Source organism: Brachionichthys hirsutus, chromosome 16 (genome assembly GCF_040956055.1).
Source record: "Brachionichthys hirsutus isolate HB-005 chromosome 16, CSIRO-AGI_Bhir_v1, whole genome shotgun sequence".
In the NCBI taxonomy this organism is placed as follows: domain Eukaryota; kingdom Metazoa; phylum Chordata; class Actinopteri; order Lophiiformes; family Brachionichthyidae; genus Brachionichthys; species Brachionichthys hirsutus.
Window position 1 is genome coordinate 4,994,335 of NC_090912.1, and position 24,888 is coordinate 5,019,222.

At 43.0% G+C, this 24,888-nt stretch overlaps 1 protein-coding gene across 1 annotated transcript in view; it reads left to right on the forward strand.

The window, feature by feature from the left end:
* The window catches only part of cacna1ha (calcium channel, voltage-dependent, T type, alpha 1H subunit a), a 59,185-nt gene that overhangs the window by 24,247 nt on the left and 10,050 nt on the right, over positions 1–24,888 (forward strand). The window contains exons 2-25 of the mRNA XM_068749669.1: positions 1,239–1,350; positions 1,548–1,681; positions 2,424–2,521; positions 5,283–5,442; positions 8,062–8,374; positions 9,596–9,688; positions 10,526–10,764; positions 11,344–11,870; positions 13,796–13,962; positions 14,067–14,261; positions 17,323–17,474; positions 17,993–18,178; positions 18,266–18,383; positions 19,694–19,849; positions 20,359–20,446; positions 20,566–20,843; positions 21,032–21,388; positions 22,392–22,495; positions 22,703–22,826; positions 23,375–23,443; positions 23,538–23,722; positions 23,817–23,943; positions 24,420–24,545; positions 24,750–24,839. Of these exons, the coding sequence (XP_068605770.1) occupies positions 1,239–1,350; positions 1,548–1,681; positions 2,424–2,521; positions 5,283–5,442; positions 8,062–8,374; positions 9,596–9,688; positions 10,526–10,764; positions 11,344–11,870; positions 13,796–13,962; positions 14,067–14,261; positions 17,323–17,474; positions 17,993–18,178; positions 18,266–18,383; positions 19,694–19,849; positions 20,359–20,446; positions 20,566–20,843; positions 21,032–21,388; positions 22,392–22,495; positions 22,703–22,826; positions 23,375–23,443; positions 23,538–23,722; positions 23,817–23,943; positions 24,420–24,545; positions 24,750–24,839 (4,198 nt within the window). The remainder of the gene's footprint in view (positions 1–1,238; positions 1,351–1,547; positions 1,682–2,423; positions 2,522–5,282; positions 5,443–8,061; positions 8,375–9,595; positions 9,689–10,525; positions 10,765–11,343; positions 11,871–13,795; positions 13,963–14,066; positions 14,262–17,322; positions 17,475–17,992; positions 18,179–18,265; positions 18,384–19,693; positions 19,850–20,358; positions 20,447–20,565; positions 20,844–21,031; positions 21,389–22,391; positions 22,496–22,702; positions 22,827–23,374; positions 23,444–23,537; positions 23,723–23,816; positions 23,944–24,419; positions 24,546–24,749; positions 24,840–24,888) is intronic.

Genomic DNA, 24,888 nt, shown 5'->3' on the forward strand with positions numbered 1-24,888 from the left:
GACGCTGTTAGACCGCTCCAGTGTGTTCACAGTTGTGTGCATCCATGCATGGCTAAGAGGTTGTTTTGGCTTGTGTCTAAATGTGTGTGTCTGTGTGTGTGTGTGTGTTCACTTAATGAGTGTGTAAGTGCTATCACAGTTGCCGTAGGTGTAAGACTTCGCTATGAGTGTGTTACAAACTTCGGCTCTCAGTCTTACTGATGAAGGAGCCATTATCCAGTAACAGAAACATACGACACAACATGCATTCACAATAAACTAAAAATAATAAGGGCGTGCACAATTCATTTTTGTTCTCTTCAGTAATTGATGTGGAAAAATAAGCTCCAAACCACTCCAGATCCAGATGTTGAACTAAATTCTATTCAACGGAGTCTGAGTCATGACACTCCTGGAACCTGGAGCTGTGGCTGCATTCTGGAATAAATTCATGGACTCAAGAGCAGCTGCTAGAGAAAAAACATACTTGCTGATGCAAACATTTTGTCTTGGCAACTGATGAAGGCAGTGAATGCAGTTTTTCCTTTGGACATGTGAACATGTGATCTGCCTGCGCTGTGTGTGTGTTGTTGTGATTTATGTGTGTGAGTAAATGCAGAAGCATACACTTTGTATGTTCACTTTCTGTCTAATTAGAACAGTGCTTACCCAGTACCTTGGGAATACTGCAATATTGCAGCCCACCACACACCAGATCACTGCATGTGTGTAAGTGTGTGTGACAAAAGCCAAACAAATGGAAACTAGAAAACAGCAGCGTTAGTGCCTTTTATCTGCAGTTTATGATACATGATTTAAGGCCCCGCCCCCGTGTCTGTGTCCATTATGTTTCATTATGATGAAGGCATGTCTCAACTTAATGGCACCTGCAGAGGTACTGCGATACATATTCTGTGCATATAGAGCTTGTTATTATAAGCTGGTTGTGATTAATGGAAGCCGTCGATGCTGAAGGATGGGGTCAGAGGCGCCATGATGGATTTATGACCGTGTTAACAATAAGGCTGCTACGACACCGATCGAGTGCATCTGCTTGTGTTTGTTCTTCTTCTTCTACTGCAGGCAATGATTAGATCGGAATCAGGCGTGAAGGTGAGCCAGAAGGGAACCGGGGAGTCACGTCTGTTTGATCTCAGCCCCCCACTCACTTCCTGATTTAAATGTTAAATGAGTAATTCTCCACTTTGTGTCACAATGAATGACATCATATGTGTTTTGGCCTTAACCTCGTCTTGCACGTGGTTCGAGCATGTGTCCATGCTGGTGATCCTGTTCAACTGTGTGACTCTGGGGATGTACCAGCCCTGCGAAGACGTCAGCTGCCAGTCGGAGTGGTGCCGCATCCTACAGGTCGGTGCAATGCCTTCAGTCGTACAGCTACGCCTTTGGGTTATTATATCACATGATCAGTTCTGTTTTCTTCCTCACTGCACTGTATATGGATTCTTGACAGAGATCTCGTTATGCTGAAGTACAGACTTTGGTCTTGCTGTAGTAGATGTCTATTGCTGCTGACATGTCAGTTTCCCTTTGCCATGATTCCTCAGGTATTGGATGACTGTATTTTTGCTTTCTTCGCTGTGGAAATGGTCATCAAGATGGTGGCCCTGGGAATTTTTGGCCCGAATTGTTACCTTGGAGACAAATGGAACCAGCTTGACTTTGTCATCGTCATGGCAGGGTCAGTATCACGCAGCGGTTTTTTTTTTTGCTCATCCCAACAAATTAGTCAGTTTTTCTTTCCGTCAGCTGTTGCTTCAGTACAATAACATTATAATTTAACAGAATAAACAAACGATAATCTCACACAAGCAGACAAGCAAACAGTTTGCCTGTTGCGTTTTACATGAACTTCTGGTTCTAAGACCACCCGGCAGAAAGCCTTTACCGACGGGGTGATACGTGACGACAGGCAAAAGCCTCCCATTTTAAACTGACTCTTACTTCAAACAAACTGACGGGAGAATAGAAAAGATACACAGAAGTAAAAAGGCCGTTAATCTGTACTTCCTCCAAGAGAAGATGCATTCAGAACATGAATGTGATGTCGGCGATAGTAAACGCAGGGGTCAGAGCGGCGCCCACTCAGCCGTAGACGCTCCTTTAGATGCCCCTTCCCTCTGGCGGCTGAGGCAGTTTGACCACACACACTCCTCCTGCAGCCAGCAGTCAGACACACCGTAACCGTCTCCGTTTTCCTCGCTGTCACCATCGTGATGTTCGTGCTGCTCTCCATTATGCAGAGCAAAGCTCCTGACTCTCGGTAATTCAATGTCTCATATAGAGCAATTATATCAGCAGCTAAAGATAAAAAGAAGCGTCATTTCATTATTGGTGTTCGTACCTTCCGCGGCGTTGCTTTGTATGAGTGTATTGAATGTATTCATTGAGTAAAGGCTTTCCTCTCCTCCTTGACAATTCAGGGTGATGGAGTATTCTCTGGACGGCCACAATGCTAGCCTATCCGCTATCCGTACCGTGCGAGTACTTAGGCCGCTGCGGGCCATCAACAGAGTACCAAGTAAGTCAATGTCTGAAGGGGGATACTTCGTCCTGATGTGTTTCTTATCCTCAATTACCCAATGTCGTAGAGCACACCAAAGTCAATGACGTATTAGTTTTATTGCATTTGTCCAAAAGGCCTCCCTGAGGTACACCTTATGCATTTCATCTAAGCTTTCTGCGATATTGTGTTTTGTCTTGTTAGTCACCAGTTAGCATAATATTATGTTGTCTATATTCAAATTGCTTAACGTTTTAACTGACAGGTGACGCTGGACGCGACGTTTGTTTAAATTGCCCTTCTGGTTGGATGGAGCACATAGTTTGTCATTCTGCTAAAAGCTCCGTGACAAAGGTGGCCATGAATCCACCGCCAAAGAGAAACGGAAGACAATGGTGTCATAACAATGGACACGATTATTAACCAGCATGCATTAGGCCAGCAGCCAAGATGTTTTACAGATTCAGGCAGGAATTTTGGTGAATTAATCCTTCTAGAAAATATTTAAAGACTTTCTTCTCTCATTCCTTCTTTCTTTCACTGATCTGCATTTTGCCCTGCAGACTTGGTGGTTTCTAACTAGCTGCTGCTTGTATCTTTACAAACAGGATATTAAAAGGCGTAAAGGAGTTGCATCATTCTACTTGTTGCCTCTGTGCTCTGAAATTATTTTCAAATCAGACTGTGCGATTCCGATGTTTAGCCGTGTTACTATGCAATGAGGTTTTAGAGACATACAGAGCCTAGAAGACATGCCAGATGTGTGTGATTATGGACAAGAACTATCGTGATTTATATGCAAATAATGCTTAGAATTAAACAACAATTCCTGTAAATAGCTTCTATGGACGTTACTCATGAAAAGACACAGCAAGAAATTTTCAAGTACTTCTGGAGCCTGAAAGAGACACACGGCAGATGATGGAGTGGATTAAGTGATGTTTTGAAACTGATCATTTGTGAAACTATGTCTCTCATGCCCTTATGAGCGCCGGGACGTCCATGCTCTTAAGCTATTGTCACAAACAGCTTGACGAACAGAGATTGTTTTGTAACATCAATCGTGTCGTGAAGATAACAGTAGCCCTGAGAAACAGTCCTTGCTGCCATGGACAAGGTGAAGTAAGACTGTAACAAGTTTTCACGCTGCTCCCTGAGGGGTTTGACATGGAGGAACGTGGGGAGACAAAATGACACAGAGAGAGAGAGAGAGAGAACACTTGAGGCTGAAGACTCATGATCATTTTAGATTTGAACAGAGCCCACACACTCCTCATATACTCACAGGTACACACAGACACACCTCGGGGATGTGCAACGCCAGTTTGCTTCCATTGTTCTTCTCTCTTTCATCTTTTCTTCTCATCTGATTTGTGATCTGAGATGAAGTGTTTGTGGGTGCAGTCAGCTTAACCTCGTATTCTACGTTTCTTTTTGTCTCTAACCATTCTGATATCTCTCTGTCTCTGCCCCCCCATCGAAGTGGATGGGAAGTATCCAGTGTTACACAGATGCTGGATATGTTTTTGTGCTGTAGTAGGATGTGATCTTAGGAATTATCCATTAGAATTGGGTAGATATCTCAAAAGATCTTCACACACATCAATGTTTGATTGATCCAAGCAATGTTCCAGTGATCCAGAATAATTCGATTTGTACAGCTCATAAAAAGTTTGCTATTGTGAGAATAAAACTAAATACCTTTGACTGGGATGACATTGATGTTGAAACTGTGCCGGTTCACTCAGGTGTTAAAGTTTTCATGGCAGTTAAAACACGGCCCGACATTTACATTATCACAAATGCATACTAGTTCAACCTTTTAAAACATTCACGTTCAATAAGAGGAAGTAACGTTTTTGGAACTCCTCATTTGTATTCAGCGTAGTATTTTGTCCTGCTTCTGCCAAGTTGGATACATACAGGAAGTACAACTAATTTAATAAATTACAGCTTTTAAATTTAGCCAGAGAGCAGATTCAACTTTTTGCAGTAGCTTTATAAATAAATGCTGGTGGTTATAGAGAACCCCCCCCCCCCCCCCCCTCACATTTACATAGAGGATGTAATGGTGTAATGTAATTCAGTGCAGTTCAGGCCCATCCTATTACCTGTAAAACTTAAAAAACATGTTTTGTTGTTGTTGTTGTTTGCTGCCATAATGAAATGATTCTGGTCTCTCTTTTTCAGTGGGACAGCACCAACTGTTTTGAAATAAAATGTTGAAGACTCAAGGAGATTAAACTGAAATGTAATTGCCTCTGACAAAAGAAGGTTGAACACAATAGTGTCCTACGTTGAGTGTGGTCGTGACAAGGTTGTGATATAAGTGAACAGGGAAGCTCCTCCTTGTGGAGGACCTTAGGGACCGGGACTCTTCTGATGCTGAACACATCTGACAACTGGAGATGGATGCTGAATACAAGCGATTCCATAATGCTAACCTTGGGGAAGCCATGAGTTCAATCTCCAGAGAAAAAAAAAATAGCGTCATACTGTCACTCTCAGAATTGTTATTGAATCTAATTATTTGGACAATCTGGATGAAGTTAAGTCAACGCTCTCAAGATCTACAAAGGTTGTCAGGATGTACAGAAACCTGAGGGCTGAAACTCAGCTGTCAATCATTTATGTGAATTTTAAACCCGTAAACACATTGAGCTTTCTGACACAGCGGATTTATTCATCCAAGTATTTTCTATCATTGTTAATCCATTGCAGGATCTGTGGGCGGAGCTTCAGAGACGATATAATCATTTGTTATGTCTCATCTACGTAGGTATGCGGATCTTGGTGACGCTGCTGCTCGACACCTTACCGATGCTGGGAAATGTCCTCCTCCTCTGCTTCTTTGTGTTTTTCATCTTCGGCATCGTGGGAGTCCAGCTGTGGGCGGGGCTACTGCGCAACCGCTGCTTCCTGGGAGAGGACATCAGAGCGTAAGGAATTTCTTATTTTGAAATTTTCACAATGTATCCTATTATTCCTGCCCTAAAATTGGAGATATTTTGTCCAAGGCTGTATCTGTAAAGGATTTGTTATAAGAAGCAATTCTTTTTGAGCGAAGCATTAAATATAAACATGATGATGAACTTTAACCTTTCCCAAACAGAGCATTTCTTCCATGCAAATAGCAGCACAAAAACTGTTTGCTGCATCAGTTTGGTTACCAGCGCTGACTCCACTGTGTATGCATGATATTTTCAAATTCAAATGTTTTTTTCCCATCTCCTCTGAGTTTATGTTTAGCTGCTATTGGGTGTAACACCCAGCCGTTGCCTGCGGCAGAATAAATTCTTGCTGCATATAATAAACCAACTGTGTAGAACCCTCAGGAATTGAACAAGTGGATGGCCTCATGCTAGAAAAAGATGCAACGAGAGAAAGAAAAGAAAAGCAATGCAGAATAAGATGAGGCTGCAGTCTTGTACTGAGCAATAAATGTAAAAATCAATGCACCTTGTTTCAAACTGCAACACATAGAATAATAATAATAATAATAATAATAATAATAATAAAAACGTATTATGGCATGTGATGAATTTCTTATGTAATGAAGTGAAGACGAAGCAAATCTCGAACCAAATGCAACAACAGTAAATCATATAAAATGCATCTTAAATGAGAAAATAAACACTTGTTCACCAATTTAGAACCAATTTAGCAAAAATTAACAAATTCCACATTCAATGCCAACCTCGAAAAGCCTGCTTTTCACTTACTGGCACAGATTGTATCAGATTTTAGGTGAAATATTCCTTTGTTTATAAGCGATAGAGGGAAAGAGGACAGCGCTTTAATATTTCATAGCCAGTGCAGCTGTGGTTTCTCCCACAAAACAAACGACTGTCTGATTTCTAGCATAGAATGATTGCTGACTAAAGCATACAGTCCACTTCAAAAACACATTCTGGGATGACACTTGATTTGGCAAAGCCTGCATTTAGGATTTAGCTTTTCTGTGAGCTTCCCTAATTACAGTTAAATTACTGAACCAAAGAATGTTACAATTAACAGACAGAGATCAGCGATTTGTTTCTACAAAGTTTACAAGCTGCAAAATCAACCAGTCAGAAATGAGCTGCAGTTTGGAACACGGCTTCATTAGGACAGGAGGTTACAGGATCCGTTTGTCGATGAATGAAAATCACGACAAACGGATGCTGCTATCATGTTTGCTCATGTGCCAAAGGTCCTGCTAACACAATGATTATCATCAGTCGTTTATGAGTTATCAACAAAAAATATTGTTCATAGAGGTGGGTACAGATCTGTCACTTTTCACAGATAAAGTAAATCGAATGTCTGAATCTGCATTTTCCCACCTGTACATTTACAGCAGAGTTCTTTTTGCCCCCTCTCTGTTGACGTACTGTGACCAAATATTGCCCTCCTCCACATATTTATTTTAGTCTCCCATATCTGGATCATTATGTGGATCGGAACAGCGTGAGTTATCCATGGCAGGGATATTTTAATTTGACTGGTGTATTATTATTTTGTTATGATGGTGTCAATTTAAAATAGAATGTTTTTCAATGTTAAAGAAATGTAATTGGGTACAGACGCACAATTTGCAATTTGCATCTGTACCCAGATCCACTTCAAAATTTGACATACTATTTGTAAAAAATGAAACCTTACGTTAGATTTTATTAAAATATATTACAATTTACTGTATAACACACAAGTATGGCTCCTCACATGAGCTGATTGACTGAGGAAGAACAGATTTTCACTTTGCGGTGCTGTTCTTTCCATCTGTGCTATTCTTCTGTGTGTTTAGGCCGTAGGACTTGAGGCGCAGTGGAAAATGAGAACTGTAGATTTCAGTATTGATTTTGTGGAAACAGAGATACAATTGTTATCAGATGGTTGTCTTCATTATTTTCCACTTCTAATTGAACTGTTTGCTAAGATCTAAACAAACAAACAAACACAAATGGCATTCTGTCTTTTCAAATTGTTTAATGTCAAAAGAGAGGCAACTATAGGGCTTTAACCTCTACCAAGGGACTTCATGCATTCAGATCTGCTGATGCCTCGGGTCACCCTACTCTGACTCAGTTTGGTGAAGCATCCCAATGACGTTTGCCCCGCAGAGAACAAACTTTAACTTCTGTCCCTATGCCTCAAAATCTACTTGCTCCACTTCCCAGTTCCCACAGCCAAACCTTCCACACAATTTAACTGAAATCTTTGCAAAAACTATTTAAGGTATCCTGCAAAAAAAAAAAAAACAGCAAAGGACTGTGAAATGAATGTCATGAAAGAAACACAAGCAATATTTTGCAAGCAATTCCTTGAGGGACGCCAAATGAATTTTACCCATTGCAGTCGAGGTTCACAGAGGATTTATCTATTTCTCTTTTCTGGAAAACAGCTATAGAACCTTTAAATAATGGCAAACCCATCAAGTACTTACAGTACCACTATAGAACCTGCAGCAAAAACTAACACACATACATACAGCCATCCAAAATGGCAAAACGAATAAATCCATATTGAATCGACTGTTATAACAACGCTTTGTGTTGTGTTACTCTTTGTCCACCCAGAATGTACAATTTGTCCATAAGTGCTTACTACATGTCTGAGGAAGGTGAAGACAGCCCATTCATCTGCTCGGCTGCCCGCGAGAATGGGATGCTGCGTTGCTACAATGTGCCAGCCCACACCGAGGGCGGGGTGAAGTGCTCATTGGCTGCTTCACATCAAGGCCTGGCTCTCGGATCAGTGGGTGGGGCTAGCGTTAATGGCTGCGTTAACTGGAACCAGTACTACAATGTGTGTCGCCCCGGGGACCACAACCCTCACAAGGGAGCTGTCAACTTTGACAACATCGGCTATGCCTGGATAGCCATATTCCAGGTAAGAAGGGATTTACCTGCAGAGTTCTGTCTTTGGGGGGATGAGGAGCTGAGTCAAAGAAGTATTTTGCTCCTGTAACCACACCCAACAGTGATGCATCTTGGTCATGGAAGCCACCCGTACCTGTCTCTGCAGCAAATTATCTTTTACCATTCAATTCATTGATTCATCAGCAATAACAACTTCATAAACTTGAACTTGTTATTATTTTTCTTTTAGCTCTCTGTCATTCTAAAAAAACTGAAAGTCAATATTGGGGTTATCGGACTAGTGTGACACCCACCTGCAGGTTAATGATCATTGATCGTGCGAACACACACACACACACCAGCGACACTGTCCACGGGGGCTCTAGAACAATGTGCAGGTTATTCATTGGTTACAGCTGAGCGCGGCCCGCTGCCTGCCGTCTTCATGACTTACCAGACATGATGCTGCACTAGATCTTCCTGACACTGAAGCTGGATCACTGGCTGCGGACCTGAGGGTCAGCGAATTATTTGCTGAGGTCCTCACCTTTGGCTCAGCTCTCAGTGGCGCACATGGCTGACTTTTGCGGCATGGCTTAACACGGGTTGATTTACAGCAACACATGCTGTTCACTTCTCCCTTCTCAGAGATTAGACTGCGCAGTGTCTTTTCCTCTTTTTAAAATGTGTTGCAAGCACAGCTTTCCAATAGAGAGCGGATTAGTCACCTCTGGGGCTGTGTGTGTGTGTGTGTGTGTGTGTGCAATGTGCATTTGCGGTGTCTGTGTGTAATTCTTTATGAATGCAAATGCATGGCTGCATACATAGCAGACGGTTTAGTGTGTGTTGGCTCGTGTCGTCCTGAAGTAATGTGTTATGCCAGCTGAGGTGTGAGTGTCTCAGTATCTCCACTGTTCATCAGCATAGCGGGCACATGAAAGAGCTGTGTCAGTCCCCTGGCACGCACACGCACACACATGCACACACACGCACACACACACACACACACACACACACACACACACACACTGAAGAAGCTGGAGGGACGCCACCAGGTTTCCTCTGAGGAAAGGCCATTAGAAATGGAATAGGATATGCACTGCATCTGACTGTGTGCCGTCACAGGGTGTGTGTGTGTTTGCCTGTGAGCGTGGGGGTGTGTGGGCTTGTTTGTCATTTGAAGAAGAAGATTCCACCGTTCATCACTGAACAAAGTTTCCCTCTTTCTCTTTTCTTTTTGTCTCTCTCACAGGTCATCACACTGGAGGGATGGGTAGATATCATGTACTATGTCATGGACGCTCACTCCTTCTTCAATTTTATATATTTTATACTGCTCATTATTGTAAGTACCAAATTTGTCTATTTTGACCATTTTTAACTGCATTTTCTGGATGTAAAAATTGTTACTGTGCTCCAAAATGGGAACAAAGTCCATTAAAAAGCTAAAAGCGTACACCTTTGACTGGATCCAAGCTGTCTGGCATGGGTCTGCGTGGGCCGTCACGTTTCCATTGAACCTGACCCAAGCGAAAACAGCTCCAACATTTAATGAGTCTGTACCCCGAAACAAAATTAAAATGCCTTGGCTATTTTAGTGTTGTAGCAGCCGTCTGTGAATACAGGGTTGCATTTGAATTATAAGAGGGAAGTGTTTCAGAATGTAAAGCCACTATATTTTAAGCTCCCATCACAATTTGTTCATGCTCAGATTTAAATTTCAACCAAAATAGTTTAGAATCAGAGCCTCTAAACTCACTTGGGTTTATTTAACCCTGTCCTGCTCATCACAGACTGAATTATTGTGGTTTGAATGGGCCGCTTCTAACTTAATTAGGGTTTGTGTCTCTGACTTCACCCATGATGTCATTTTGAGCATGCTGTTGTGGAGGGTTTCAAAGATCCTGCTAAAATTGCTGAATGAGCTCCCGCCCTCTCTGTTATTTGATTTAAAAGGCTTATAGTCCATTATGGGGGATGAATAGATGGGAAGGAGCGAAACAGAGAAAACAAAACGTATCTTCTCGGAATCAAGACAGATATGAACGTAACTGAGGATTTCAGAAAATGTCAGAGAAAGATTAACAATTTAATGTTGTGCTTTAAAACACAATAATAACATGTTGGCATGACATTTCTCTGTAACCCTTTAACCATCACTGTTCTTCACCTCTGCAACCAGGTGGGCTCTTTCTTCATGATCAACCTGTGCCTCGTGGTCATCGCCACCCAGTTTTCTGAGACAAAGCAAAGGGAGAACGCTCTGATGAGGGAGCAGCGTGCTCGCTACATGTCCAACGACTCCACGCTCGCCAGTTATAGCGAACCGGGCTCATGCTACGAGGAGATGCTACGCTACATCAGTCACCTGTATCGCAAATTCATACGCAGACTGCAGAGGATGTATTCTGGATGGCACAGGTCAGATGTGGGATGTCACATATAAATAACGTGAAATTAATTTAACAATTTTTCTTATCAAGGGCAACAAAGAGAAAAAGAGGAGTTAGTAAAAAAATGTTTTATTGTAAATGTCCATTGGAATTAAATATTAAGACAACATCGCCACAGGATACACAGGCAAACTGATCCAATGACATCACACTTTTTCACACCTGCTTTAAAAATCTATAATATATTGAGGATGATGGTCAAAATGGAAAAAAAAAACAAAGCAAAAAAAACTTTAAACTTTAAATGATCATTTTCTCCTGGCTAAATTAAATCAGTGTCTCCCCAACAGATGATTTCTTGCCCTCCTGTGTCCATTTGCGGCCCTTAATGAGTCTTTTGGGTCAACTAAAACGTGTTTCTTTACGAGTACTTAATAACTGTATCAATATGCTTGATTAATTTGTATTTCTTTTGCATTCTGCACAGCTGTCGAATTTGCAGAGAGAGCCACAGGGGAGGAAATAGTCAAACACAATCATAAACACGCGCACAGGAAGAATCCATTCAAACCTCATAATAACGGCGTTTCAATCCTTCTCCAAACAGTAAAAGGCGTAAAAAGGTGAATCCAAACGGCAGCGTCGGAGGCAGCAACGGTGGCGGTAATGGACACGGCCATGGCTCCAGCAGAGGCTGCGGAGGTTTGGGCCCTGGCAACGCCTTGTGGCTGAGACCCATACACAACCTCCTGCAGCACCATCAGCACCAGCACTGTCGAATCAGCAACGGAGGGCAACACGCCACAGAGCACGCGGAAAGAGAAGGAGGGATCGTAATAGAGGAAGAGTTGGAGATGAAGTCGCTTCCTGTCCGGAGAGGAAGCACAAATGGAAGTACCTGCGACGGCGGCACGTCCATCGTCACTCAGGGTGTGGGGGCGCTGCTCGGGCGACTGAATGGGGGGATGAACTATCCGACCATCCTGCCTTCGTTTGTCTGCAGCTACAGCAGCAAGACGCCTCCGCCCCACTCCCAGCAGTGTGGGTCCAGTCAGGAGCAGCCCCCACTGAGCCACCTAGCATCCGAGCACACAGAGACGCTGAATAAGCTCTACCAGCTCATGGGCCAGCATAGTAAGAGCACAATGATAAAGCTAATCTTTTTTTGTTTGTTTGTTTGTCTGTTCCACCATTTCTACCGTCTCTTGTTTTCACTGTGATTTGACTCCTCTTCATCGTCTGGGCTTGGTCTCTGGACTCCCACTGCACTCCACTTGTCTTTTACTTCCCTTTTGTTCTTGCTCTTACGTTTGACACACACCTGCCTTCCTTTTCCGTGCGTGCCTGCAGTCATGTGAGGTGAAATCTGGGTTGGCACTAACCTGTTCGAATGCGGCACTTGTCCAAATTAATTCAACATGCGAGCACGTGTTCATGTCGGGAAGGGACGGGCTAAGTTCACGCCACAAAACATACCATATCAGCTAGAAGAACTGAGGAACTCCACCTTTACAAATAACTGCACCATAATATTAAAATAACACAGTGCATGTGAATCTAAAGCAACAAAAAAACCAACAACCCCCCAATAGAATCCATAACATGACCTATGGTCTATATTAATGAGCAAAATATACAGCAGCCATGTGATTTCAAGATTTCTTTTTATGTTTGGTGAATCCATGCCTACCACACATCATTGCATGTGTGTGTGTGTGTGTGTGTGTGTGTGTGTGTTTTTGAGCCTCTGAAGCAGCACCGAGAGTCACGGCAGAAAATCCATGCGAGTTACAGTCACCGGTGTAGAGGTGGATAACCGGGAGGATTGAGGGAATGTCAGGGGTGGGGGGGTGTAAACACAAACAACAATACAGGTATAGAGTGTAATTTTGAAAAGGGCAGAAGATGAAAGAGAAAGCTGAGAATCCACACCTGAGCTCAGAAGAGAGGCGTGAAATATGAAATATAAAGTTTTTCTATGGAAAGAAGAGATAGAAAGGAGAGGGAGAACAAAAGAGTGGGGAAAAAGGACAAAAGTACTTAGACAGAGAGGAGAAGATGAAAACCGTTTTTGTTGTCAAGGATAAAGAAAAAAAACAGGAAGAATAGCAGTCATCTGCTCTCTCCTGTTGGAGTGAATCTGCCAACACACACACACACACACACACACACACCTACAGCCACACATGTGCTTAAACACTTAGCGGCTGCCAGTTATCCATACAGATAAATTAGCTCTTGGCTGGAGTGAAGAGTTGCTGTGTAACACAAGATAATTACAGAAAAGGCAGCAGCGAGGACAAGAAAGAAAAACCCTGGAAACACTCAGTCGATACTCTTCTAATCTGCTCACACCCGACGTGTTTCCTTCAGACGGCGAGAGAACCATTCCACCTCTACCCAGTGTTGAGCACCACACAGTTTACCTTCAATGCACCGGGATGCATTGGTGATATTCCAATGGTCTTGGGATATTGGGATTACTTTTGCAATGTAATATGCAGTATTTTAAGAGCTTGCTAAGGCTTGGTTTGGTTCATGCTATATTTTAAAAGCATGCATTTCAACCATCTTAAATGGAATAGAATGCGACGTAAAAATATCTAGTGGAAAACTGTAGATGTTTCCTCTGCACTTTAAAAAACAAAAAACTATGAATATTATGTTGTAGAAATCACCTTCAGTGATTGAGCACACCTTTGTTTATTATGAGTGCTGTCCTTGTTAGCGCTTCATCAGCGATTCTCTGCATGTTAGTCAGTAAAATCAGATGCCATGTATATTATTTTACGGATACCTTATATCGGTGACAGACAATGCAGCAAAGCACAGTTTAATCTCACAGCAGAGATTCAAAATATATCAGGTTTGATGCATTATTATATGAAAGCAATGCAAGGTTTTGTTAAGCAATGATCAGATCAAGCTAAATCAATGCCATCAAAATGCATTCCATTGGTTTGGGTGCAACATTAATAGATTGTTTCAGTCTCGCTAAAGCTAAAGAATTAAAAGCCCCTCTGTAATATCTGATGGTCTCCCCCTGTTTCCACCCACAGGACGCCAGAGGCTGTTGTACCAGCTGGCAGGTGTGATGCCCAGCCCTCTGCTGCTGGAACTGCTCAGCTGCCCTCTGTGTGCCCGCATCCTGGAGACCTTGGAGCTGGAGCTGGGAGACCTGGAGGGAGGCAGGATGGAAGCGGATGGAATGCATGACTTCCCCCAGGTCAGAAAGAGAATGTAAAAAAAAAGGAACTGGATTAGAAATCCTTTTCTCATTTGAAGTTGATTTAGCTGATCCTTTCCTGTCCTCCTCCGTGCTTGCTCTAGGGTGGGGATCTGAGGAGTGGGCGGGGTCGCGGCCGGCAGCGTGGGGTGGTCGAATGCAAAAACCGAGTGTTTCGAAGCTGGATGAGCTTCAGGGACAAACTGAAGAGGATTGTTGAAAGTAAATACTTTAACCGAGGGATCATGATCGCTATCCTCGTCAATACTCTCAGCATGGGCATAGAATACCACCAGCAGGTAAGAATGGGGGGGGAATGAAACGGTTCAGAGCGATACCGAACTGAAACGGCTAGTCTGATCAAATATGAAAATTTGATTTGGTTGTCTGAGAATCTAAACGAGAGGAAATGAGAGAGCAGAGAAAGGAGGAATCGGGGACACTGTGTCTCTCTCAACACACACACACACACACACACTCCACTGTCACACAATTTGCGTATGCTCAGACACATTCTTCCAAAGAGTTTTTCCACCCAGATGGGTTTGTTATATATGCATCCACATGAACATAACCTTTTCATTTCCCACCAGTGCAGCAAACTGAGAGAAAGAGTCTTGTAATATGCATGCAACCTGTTCCCTCCTTCTCCTCAGCTCTCCATCCATAACTCCCTCTTCAGGGGATGCGTGTGTGTGTGTGTGTGTGTGTCTGTGTGTGTGTGTTTCTTTCTTTGTGGTATAAACAGAAGCAAAAACTTGGAAAGCCATGGCATTATTCGGCCAATCACACACACACACACACACAGAGGAGAGTTATATAAGAGTTCCTCTTCCCTGCAGGACTCATCCTCCCCGATATGTGACACCGAGCCATGAGGCTATAGCTGATTCATGTTTTGGCTACTTATTGACTGAATCCAGGAAAAGTCCAAATGTCTGGCAAGTGATCGGCTCCAAAACGCGTGTTACATAACACTCCCAGTAGAGTTATGTTAACTCGACTAGAATGTAAAAACACCACTGAAAGATTCCATTAAGTTGTAGCTTCAGAGCTGTTTCATTTGAATATGCAGGCAGTATAATATCTCAAAGGGTCCTCAAATCCAACTTCCTCACCAATAGCATCTTTTGCATCGTATTTTTAAGATCAGGTTTACTGGCGTGTTCAGTCATTGTTATGCCGGTCACAGTTATTGGGTTGACCATCTATATTGTTACTGATCTCCAGGAAGGAAGTGTTGCGTTGTCGGGCGTTAAATGTCAAGGTTATCGTGAAAGCGTGTGAGAAGCATCCGTATTTTCAGAATTTGTGGCTTTGTCAATGACGTCTGTGCCATGAAAACAGTATCTGTTTTCGCATATGGTTGCATTTTCTCGGGGTCTTCATATATAGATTTATTATTGTATAGGTATCCTCCAGTTTTGCCACTAATCCTGTTATAAAGCTTTAAGTAAGGACACCTTTCATAGCCCATTAAATCTGAGAATCTACCATTCAGCACTTTATATTGCCGCTGCGAAGACAGTGGACCAAACAGAAATGAAAACGTCACTAGACCACCATTAAATGAATGGATCTGGACTGCATTGTGGCGGCTTCAGCTATAACAGCTGGTGGAGAGCTTTAAAGATTGTGCAGGTGTTTCTATTGATGGGGGGGGGGGGGCAGAGATCAAGCTGCACTATTGTCCGTCCAGTTCTTAATGTGTTCCTCTCAGTGAAGCGCATCAGAAGCTGCATTCATGCCCCCTGCTACTTTAGATTTGCTTCCATTTTTTCTGCACAGGTGTTCCTGCTTCATTTATCAAGCTTCAAGAATGTCCCACTTAACTCAATAGACCATCAGCCCAAAATAATAAAGTTAGGAAAACCCTGTAGTCAGCATGGAGACACTCGGGTCATAGTAAGAGCCAGATTGAAGACGTTATTGATAATAGGGCCATTTATCTTGTCATGAATTGAGAATAGACTGAATTACATCCAACTATCAGGGTTGTACTGAATAAGGAGATGCGTATCATCCCAGTCCTAGTTTTTGTGATGTTTTATAAAACAAAGATACAGTCCTCTCAGGTTTTTCTGGGGCAACCCCATCACTGTCATCAAACTCGGGTAAGAGGAGCAGCACGGCATGATTAAAAAGATTCTGCCAGAAACATTTTACGTCACATTCAAGCATTAGCACATTAGGATGCTGAGGGATTCAGTGTATTTGCGATGTAAGTAAGGAGAATACCCCCCACCCCCCCATGTAAGTTTGATACGCAGATGTTCCCCCGTTAATGAAAAATGACTAATACCACAAATTTTGATGCAAAAAATGTGATGACCAGCTCTATATATGAATATTTAAGTCATTATACTCATTATCACCATCATACTTATACTGATTGCAAATCATAAATATGGATTCTTATATATTATTGGCTTGATTCAATCATTTTTATGTATAAAACTATGAAGGTCAACCCCTCTCTATGTGTCATAGCGCAACTCCTGGGTTTATAAATGCTAATCTTGTCTCTGGATTTATTTCATCCACCACAAACCAGGACATAAAACGAGGGTTTGATTTATTGACCACCCCCTCCCTCATGAAAATAATCACAATTAGTTTTAATTAGACATTCACGGCATGAGAATAAAAGCAATTTTCTCCTAACTGCAAGGCTCAATAGCGCATCAGAATGTTTGTTGTCGATTGTGATTCATTTGTCTGGGGATCATTATTATTCATTATTGGTAAATGCCCAATGCTTGTCAAAATGTAATCATGATACAAGTTTGAAAAAATAAAATAAAAGACCACCAGAGAGCTTATTGTGCTACCGTTTATTACAAGACATCATGATTGAAACGTTTTCAACCTTGTTGGAAGCATCAAATTGATGCTCTGATTAAGTCTGCCAGGTGAGAGACACTCCAGATGTGCCAGAGTGAGACTCCCGAAGTAGCAGTCTCAGTATAAAAAGTATAAACACCCATTATGTATAACCCACGTCCTGCATTTCGGTCTGACTCATCAACCCTAGACCACTGGTGCAGACAGCAGAGAGTCATTTCTATGAAGAACTGTCGACGATGTGGCCACGTGATGCGTTTACTGGCACGGAACTGCTGTGTTTTCCATAAAAGACTTGAGTGCATGCTTTATGAGTCCGCCTCAGGTACATCTTTCTGGCTCAGTGACTGTACGGCAGTGAGTACAGTAGATCATCGCTGATCAATCGCCGGTGTTGGTCTCAGCGCTGAACTTGATTGATAATGTCTGTGTGGAGAGCAGTAAGAATGGTGAGGGGATTGTCGGCTCTGGAATAATCTTTCTTTCTTTCCTTCCTTCCTTCCTTCCTCTCCCTAGCCTGAGGAGTTGACTGATGTGCTCGAGATCAGTAACATTGTTTTCACCAGTATGTTTGTCCTGGAGATGGGCTTCATGCTCCTGGCTTTCGGCCTGTTTGGATACATCAAGAACCCGTACAACATATTCGACAGCATCATCGTTATCATCAGGTAGACCTGGACATTCTTCATTATTTCCAGTTCAGTGCACAAGCAGCAAAATCCACCACAATCAATACAGAGTTCACAATCTGAGCTGCTGATAAGCCTACGTCTGGCGGCGGCCCCCTGTTTTCATTTCGTCTCCAGCTTGTCAGTCACTTGGTCCTGCTTGACAATAGATTCTCCTTCTTCCTCTTTCGGCTCATCCCGTCAGGGTTCGCCACAGCACATCAACCATCTAGTCGATCACATGCTTAATTCTGGCAAAGTTTTGAGACGGATGCCGCATTTATCCGGGCTTGGCACGGCTCATAATGCATTGCAAAGAAATGGCTTTACTCACAGCCACCCATAGAATAGTCTTGATCCTGTTGAGGTGCGGCCATCACTTTCTTTGATAGAGCTCATGTTGGAGCCAAGAGCATTTGATTTATGTGGTTGTATTTCTTTCTCGAGTGAACGGGAAACGCCTTCGTAAGCAGTGCGGATTTACCGAATGCGATTTATGTATTTATTTGTATTCTCAGTGTGTGGGAGATCATCGGTCAAGCAGATGGCGGGCTGTCAGTCCTGCGAACGTTTCGTCTGCTTCGGGTTCTGAAACTAGTTCGCTTCCTGCCTGCCCTGAGGAGACAACTGGTGGTGCTGATGAAGACGATGGACAATGTGGCCACTTTCTGCATGCTGCTGATGCTTTTCATCTTCACTTTCAGGTTCTCGCAGCACACACACAAACTCCCTCAAACCCATATAAACGCACACATTAAGACCCGAGCTGATTGCGTTCTTGTTTCCTACAGTATACTGGGCATGCATCTATTTGGTTGTAAATTCAGTCTTCAGACGGAGAACGGAGACACCATCCCTGACCGCAAAAACTTTGACTCGCTACTCTGGGCCATCGTCACTGTATTCCAGGTTGGTTCTCAGTGATGCTGACCCTAACTCTCAATACGTGCGTAATATAGTGTCCACTGTATAAAGCGTTCAATATCGGATCATATATATATAAGATACAACATAACGATGTATTTCTAAATGTTCTTTCCATCTGCAGTTCAACTGCTTTGTGTTTTTTAATGATCATGAGGAGCATGGCATTAAAAAAAAAAAAAGATTCTGCAAGTCTGCGACTTGAAGCACAAAGAAAGGTTTTTCGCTTGTCACAAATGCTAAATAAAAACCCATGTCCCAACTGACAGGTGCAGCTTTTCAATAATCCTCCAGCAGGTTGCCTACTGCTGCATTACAGTTCACTTGCAGTATATAAACCCTAGCAAGTATTAAGCTGCCAATCACGCGTTCGCCAGCTGAAAAGCATCTCTGCAGCCAGATAGATACGTCTCTGGCTTCCTTTCAAAAGCAGACCTCAAACAAACTCCACACCGGCTTTGTGTTGCAAAAGCATGAGTGGGAATGGAATCATGATAGGAGAAATGTCAGCAGGTAGCATCACATAAATCACAAATGAAAATGTCAAATCACTGGAATCCGCTCATGTGAATGTGTGTTTCGGTGTCTGGTTATTCTCATCTATCAAATTCTGTGAAATTTGAAATTTGGCTCATGCACACTTTCACCGTTACTTCTCTTTATTGCCCTTCTTTTGAGAAGAAATTGCTCAATTGCTCCACATAGGTTGTCCTCTTTTCTATACTGGATGCACCAGCACAAAGGTAGAACACAGAAGGGAATGGCCTGTCAGAGTAAGATGCTGAAAAAGCATTTCATCCTGCACTGACTGTCTCTCACACACACGCTATACAATATACATACTCTAACCAGTATAGTTCTGGGCACACACACGTCTATGCTTACTTGTGTACGTGCGTAGTCACAGACAGCACCGTGAATTGCCTCCCTGCCTCAGCGCTTCATGTGTGGGCGGAGACGCGTCGAGCATTCATCCTGCATCATGAACAGCATCCTATTTTAACTGCTTCCATCGCTCACGGTGATTTAGGTACATGCAGTCACACACACCTGCACTCAAACACACTCGCTTGTTGGCCATAATGCTCCAAATGTGTATGAGGATGAAGCATTGCACCAAGATCACCATAAAATTAACGCTGTGTTTTATAACACAAATAGAACCCACAGGAACCACAAAAATACGTAATAAACCTCAATTTCCTGCCTTCCTGTGTGTCCAATTCTATTTTTTTTTTACATCCATCTCTTCGAGTCCACTACTTTGACCTGTCTGTGTTTTATTGGGTCTATAGATCCTGACCCAGGAGGACTGGAACGTTGTCCTGTATAATGGGATGGCCTCTGCCTCCCCATGGGCGGCTCTCTACTTTGTTGCCCTTATGACATTTGGCAACTACGTCCTCTTCAATTTACTTGTCGCCATCTTGGTTGAGGGCTTCCAGGCTGAGGTGAGTGTGAATTTTGCTATTTGCTATTAAGCGATATACATTTTCTATTTTTTTTTATCATCACAAACTTATCTTAAATATTGATGAACAAAACTCAAAGTCTTTTTCCCTTCAGTTATTTTTTGTCCTATCAATCAATGTAATTACAGTCACAGCACTGTTCAGATTAGCACCAGATTCTTAACAGCATATCTAATCCACAGCTGTGTGAATGCTGTATTAATTAAATCCTGTGGAGCCATCTGAGGGCCGGAGGTCGGAACTCTAAATTACCAAACTTAGATGAAGATTATAACCATCCTCTAACACGCCCACCGATTATTTATCATGTGGGCCCGAGGATGTTGGAGAGCCATTAGCCACAAAAATACCCAATGAACACTGAATGCACTGCACTCTGTCCCTTTATTAGAAATAGGCTCCTGCGAAAAAGAACATTTCCATGCAGAAGATAATGGGAAAGAAATGCAGGAAAAGTATCTTAATTTGCCCGCATGTGTCATAAATAGGGTGATGCTAATCGGTCGGAGTCAGACGATGAGAAGAAATCGGATAACTTTGAGGAGGATGAGAAGGTGGAGCAGCTCCGGGATACCGGTGGGTGGAGTTACGGTTGCTTTGTGCTATTTTTCCTCCGGCTCTGATCATTTCGTGACAGATATTTGTAACTTAATTAGATAAAGATAGTAATGAGCTAAAACCTTCTTTCTCCACAGAGCTGAAAATGTACTCTCTGATGATGACAGCCAATGGTCACATTGACCCTCGTGGCGCAATCGCTCCTCCGATAATCATGCGTACAGCTGCCACGCCAATGCCCACTCCGAAGAGCTCCCTGGGACCCGATTCGATCCTTGGAGATGATTTCATATGCAGGGAGGGGGTGTCTGCCGAGGTTGGACTGAGCTTCTCTGAGGCTAGAATCGGGCACGTGGAGTCCCGCCGTGGAAGCTCCACCTCAGTGGACCCTTCAGCCTATGATCAGTGCTCTTTGGTGAGTTGCATCAAACATGCTATGGAAAAAAAAATGAACCCTGGTACCAGACAAAAACCAAAATGCATCATAGAATTTCTTGCTCACCTCTTTTTTCAACTTTTCAATTCTCACTGAACAATAAAAACGGTACATTAACTTTCATGGCTGCACATTCTTTGCTTTCCAACCATTCCATGCCTCTCCAGAGCCTCTCAAGTCCGGGCCGGCGCTCCCCTCTTCCTCCTCGCTCGTGGGGAAGCCGTCGCTCCAGCTGGAACAGCCTGGGAAGGGCGCCGAGCCTCAAAAGGCGGGACACCAGTGGCGAGAGGGAAAGCCTGCTATCTGGGGAGGGAGGGGAGGAGGAAGACGGTGGCGAAGCCAGAGGGGATGCTGGGAGTAGCCTCCTACGGCCAGAGACCTTGGAGCTGCTCCAGGCGTCTACGGTCTGCCCTGCCATAATAACGGAGTATAGTGACTGTAATGGCCGATCCCTGACCTCTGACCCCAACTTAGCCGCCGACCCAAAGGATGATTCCTCACCTGAGGACGACCTCGACGATGACGTAAGAAACCTTTTACAGGGTATTTAAAAGACCTGCTCACACGTTTATTCGTTCTCTTCCACTACCTGTCCAATCATTCATTTCTTTATTTTGTCTGTGTCACCTTTGTTGTCTGTCCTAATTTGAGATCTTGTATTTTATTCTGGATGATCTCTGTTGTGAGTTTGATGGTTATATCAGTTCCAGATTGAGCTCTCAAAGTCCATGGATACACACGATATGTGTTATTTAGTGTATCTGTGTGTTTGCGTGTGCACATGCAAGGTCATACATGCATCAGTGTGTGTTTGTGTGTGTGTGTGTGTGTGTGTGTGTGTGTGTGTGTGTGTGGCATTCTGCGTGAGATTGAAATGTTTACGTGGTTCTTTCAGCGCGTCCATGCGAGGGATTATTGATTTAATCTCCAAGGATATCTGAGCAGCAGTTTAATTCTGTACACTTGACACACAGGCATTCAAACACAAATACACACAGAGGGACACACACTCCAACCAGCAGCAGTCGGCAAGATAATCAGCACCTGAGAGACTTGACTTTGGGCTCCTTTGATTAGAATCCTGAAGCACAGAAGCTGCACGCCTAAGCTTTCTAATGGCTGTGCTATTAGAAAGTTAAATGAGTTTCTCCAGACTCTCTCCCAGCTACGTTTGCAGTCTGTCTGTTCTGGTCCGGTGCTTTATGCAAAGCACACTTCAAAACGTTGGACTCTGCTGTGTACCCATTTCAATCTGGAAAGGAAGCAGCAGAAGGGGCACACAGATGTAGTTGGTATCAGAAATGTTATCAATGCTGCTAAACACATTCTTTATTGGCATCATCCAGAGCTGCTCTTGCAGCTGTAAAGGAATCCTGAAAATGTAATAAATGATGTTAGATTTTATCTCGCTTTGGTGACGCTGCTACTAAACCCAATTACAAGCTCACCATTCTACATCACAGACATGCATTGGAATTTAGTGCAGTCACATTAAACGCTTCAGAATGAGTGTGTTTTGCGTTGCAGAATTCATTTTACTACTGGGCCAGAAAAGAGATCCGCAACTTGAAGCCCCGCTGGTGCATAGAGCACGAGGAATGGACGCTGTACCTGTTCTCCCCAGAGAACCGGTGAGTCACAGGCAGAAGGCCGGCATCAATCTGCACGGCTCCAGTCTCATTTGGCTCCCTTACTCTCTTTCCTCTTCTTTATGTAATTATTGAAGTTGCCCTCCCTCATTTCTCTTCCCGCTGCTTTCTCATAGCTAATTGTTTGCTCGATAGTTTTAACCGACCATCGATGTTTTATAGCCGACTCTGTGCAATCTGTGTGTTTAGGTTCCGTATGTGGTGCCAAAGTGTGATCTCTCACAAATTGTTCGACCATGTGGTTCTGGTTTTCATCTTCCTCAACTGCATCACCATCGCTCTGGAAAGACCTGAAATACAGCCTCTCAGCACAGTAAGACACACACACACACACACACGGTGCTGTTCATTATTTCTGTCAAAACTGGTTGACTAGTATTGAATGTTACTCATCAGACTGTTTCAAATGTTTAATATGATTTATTAACTGATAAGTACGAGAGCAAAGATAAATGGTAAACATTTGATCAATTTCTACTGCTGCACAGAACTTTCTGTTTCAGTCTGTTCAGTGTTTTTTTTTTATGTGAAGCTGGATTTGTTTTGGCTGCTTCGAGGATTTTATATCTATATTAAGATGTTATCCTGGTTGCATAATGCTAACGTGTTGAGGGTGATGCAGCCAAATATGTGTAGACAGAATCTCAATAGCCTCGCTATATCATAAACTTAAAAATTTGCCGCAATTCATTACAGCCACCATGGACGTCTGTTGGATTGCCTGTTGTTGTTTTATTTATCACTTAATATTGTGAAATATGGAGATCTGGTTTTGTCCAGTCAATTTGATTCATAAGTAGAATTTGATGAGACTTTAAATCAAATTGGAAACTCTTTAATTAATCTCACGCTCTTCTTTAGGAGCGACTGTTTCTGAGTGTGTCCAACTATGTTTTCACTTCGATCTTCCTGGCAGAGATGGCCATGAAGGTAAACAGTATTTTCCCAACATTTTTTTGTCTTTTTTTTAAACTGAATTTACAGCTTATGTAATATTTAAATGAGGCCATAATGATTTCCCCAGGTTGTGGCTCTGGGTTTCTGCTTTGGGAAGCAGACCTACCTGCAGTCCAGCTGGAACATTCTTGATGGCCTGTTGGTGTTTGTGTCTCTGGTGGACATCCTGGTCTCTCTGGCCTACACTGGTGGAAACAGGATCCTGGGTATCCTCAGAGTCCTGCGCCTGCTGCGAACATTACGCCCACTGAGGTACAGAACATGTGTTTGTGTGGACGCATGTGTATTTTGCGCGTACGTAAAGAACATGCACACACTTGTGTTTGTCTTAATTTGTCTTTTTCAGAGTGATCAGCCGGGCTCCAGGCTTGAAGCTGGTTGTGGAGACGCTCATCACCTCTCTCAGGCCCATCGGGAATATTGTCCTTATTTGCTGCGCCTTCTTCATTGTTTTCGGCATCTTGGGAGTTCAGGTAGTTTTCATTCTCTGGCACAAACTCTTGTGCATCGTGGATTTAAGGACGCTAGCTGGAGATATAATGCAAACACTGTTCATTACTATGCTTTGTATTTTTTTTTCTGAGCTCAAGGACAAAACCTGAACCCTTTCTACCTTAAATGAGCAGTGAGCAGCTTTATGTGAAATTGTGTATTTTGGGGGACTGGAAGTGTCTTGAATATCTACTCCTACTTTTATTTCCCTTCAAAGTGCGTATTTTGATAGAATGCCAATTCGGTTACATGTGAAAGGGGCAATATAACCTCCAGGTTAGCTTTTAGCTAAGCACTCAGGAAGACCACTCGAATGTTCTCCATCAAACGTCGTTTTATTCCCACCATTAATGAAGCTTTGTTTAAACAGACTCGAGCTCTGGTACAATAAAACTGTGGAAATGTCGGCCAAATAGCCCTGCAGGCTTCACTCACTGTCTCCTCCTCTCCTCCTAAGCTGTTTAAAGGGAAGTTCTACCACTGTGAGGGCTTGGACACAAAGAACGTCACCAACAAGTCCGACTGTCTGCAGGCCAGCTACCGCTGGATACGAAGGAAGTACAACTTTGACAACCTGATCCAGGTATAAAAAGAAAAGGGATGACAAAGGATATCGGGGTGAAAACTAAACCGCTAACTACAAAATGATATGAATGCAAAGCTTAAATTTGTCCTTACCTTACATTTTTATATCAAACTTGAAGCCAACATCAATGCAGGGTTCATACTGCAAAAAGTCTATAGGTGTCATTTTACCAAAGAAGTTTCACTTTTTTACCCTGTCCAGGCTCTGATGTCGTTATTTGTGCTGTCCTGTAAGGACGGCTGGGTCAACATCATGTATGACGGCCTGGATGCGGTGGGAGTAGACCAACAGGTAACATCATAAGGCGTGGGACGAGCCACCACCCAAGCATTTGTTCATG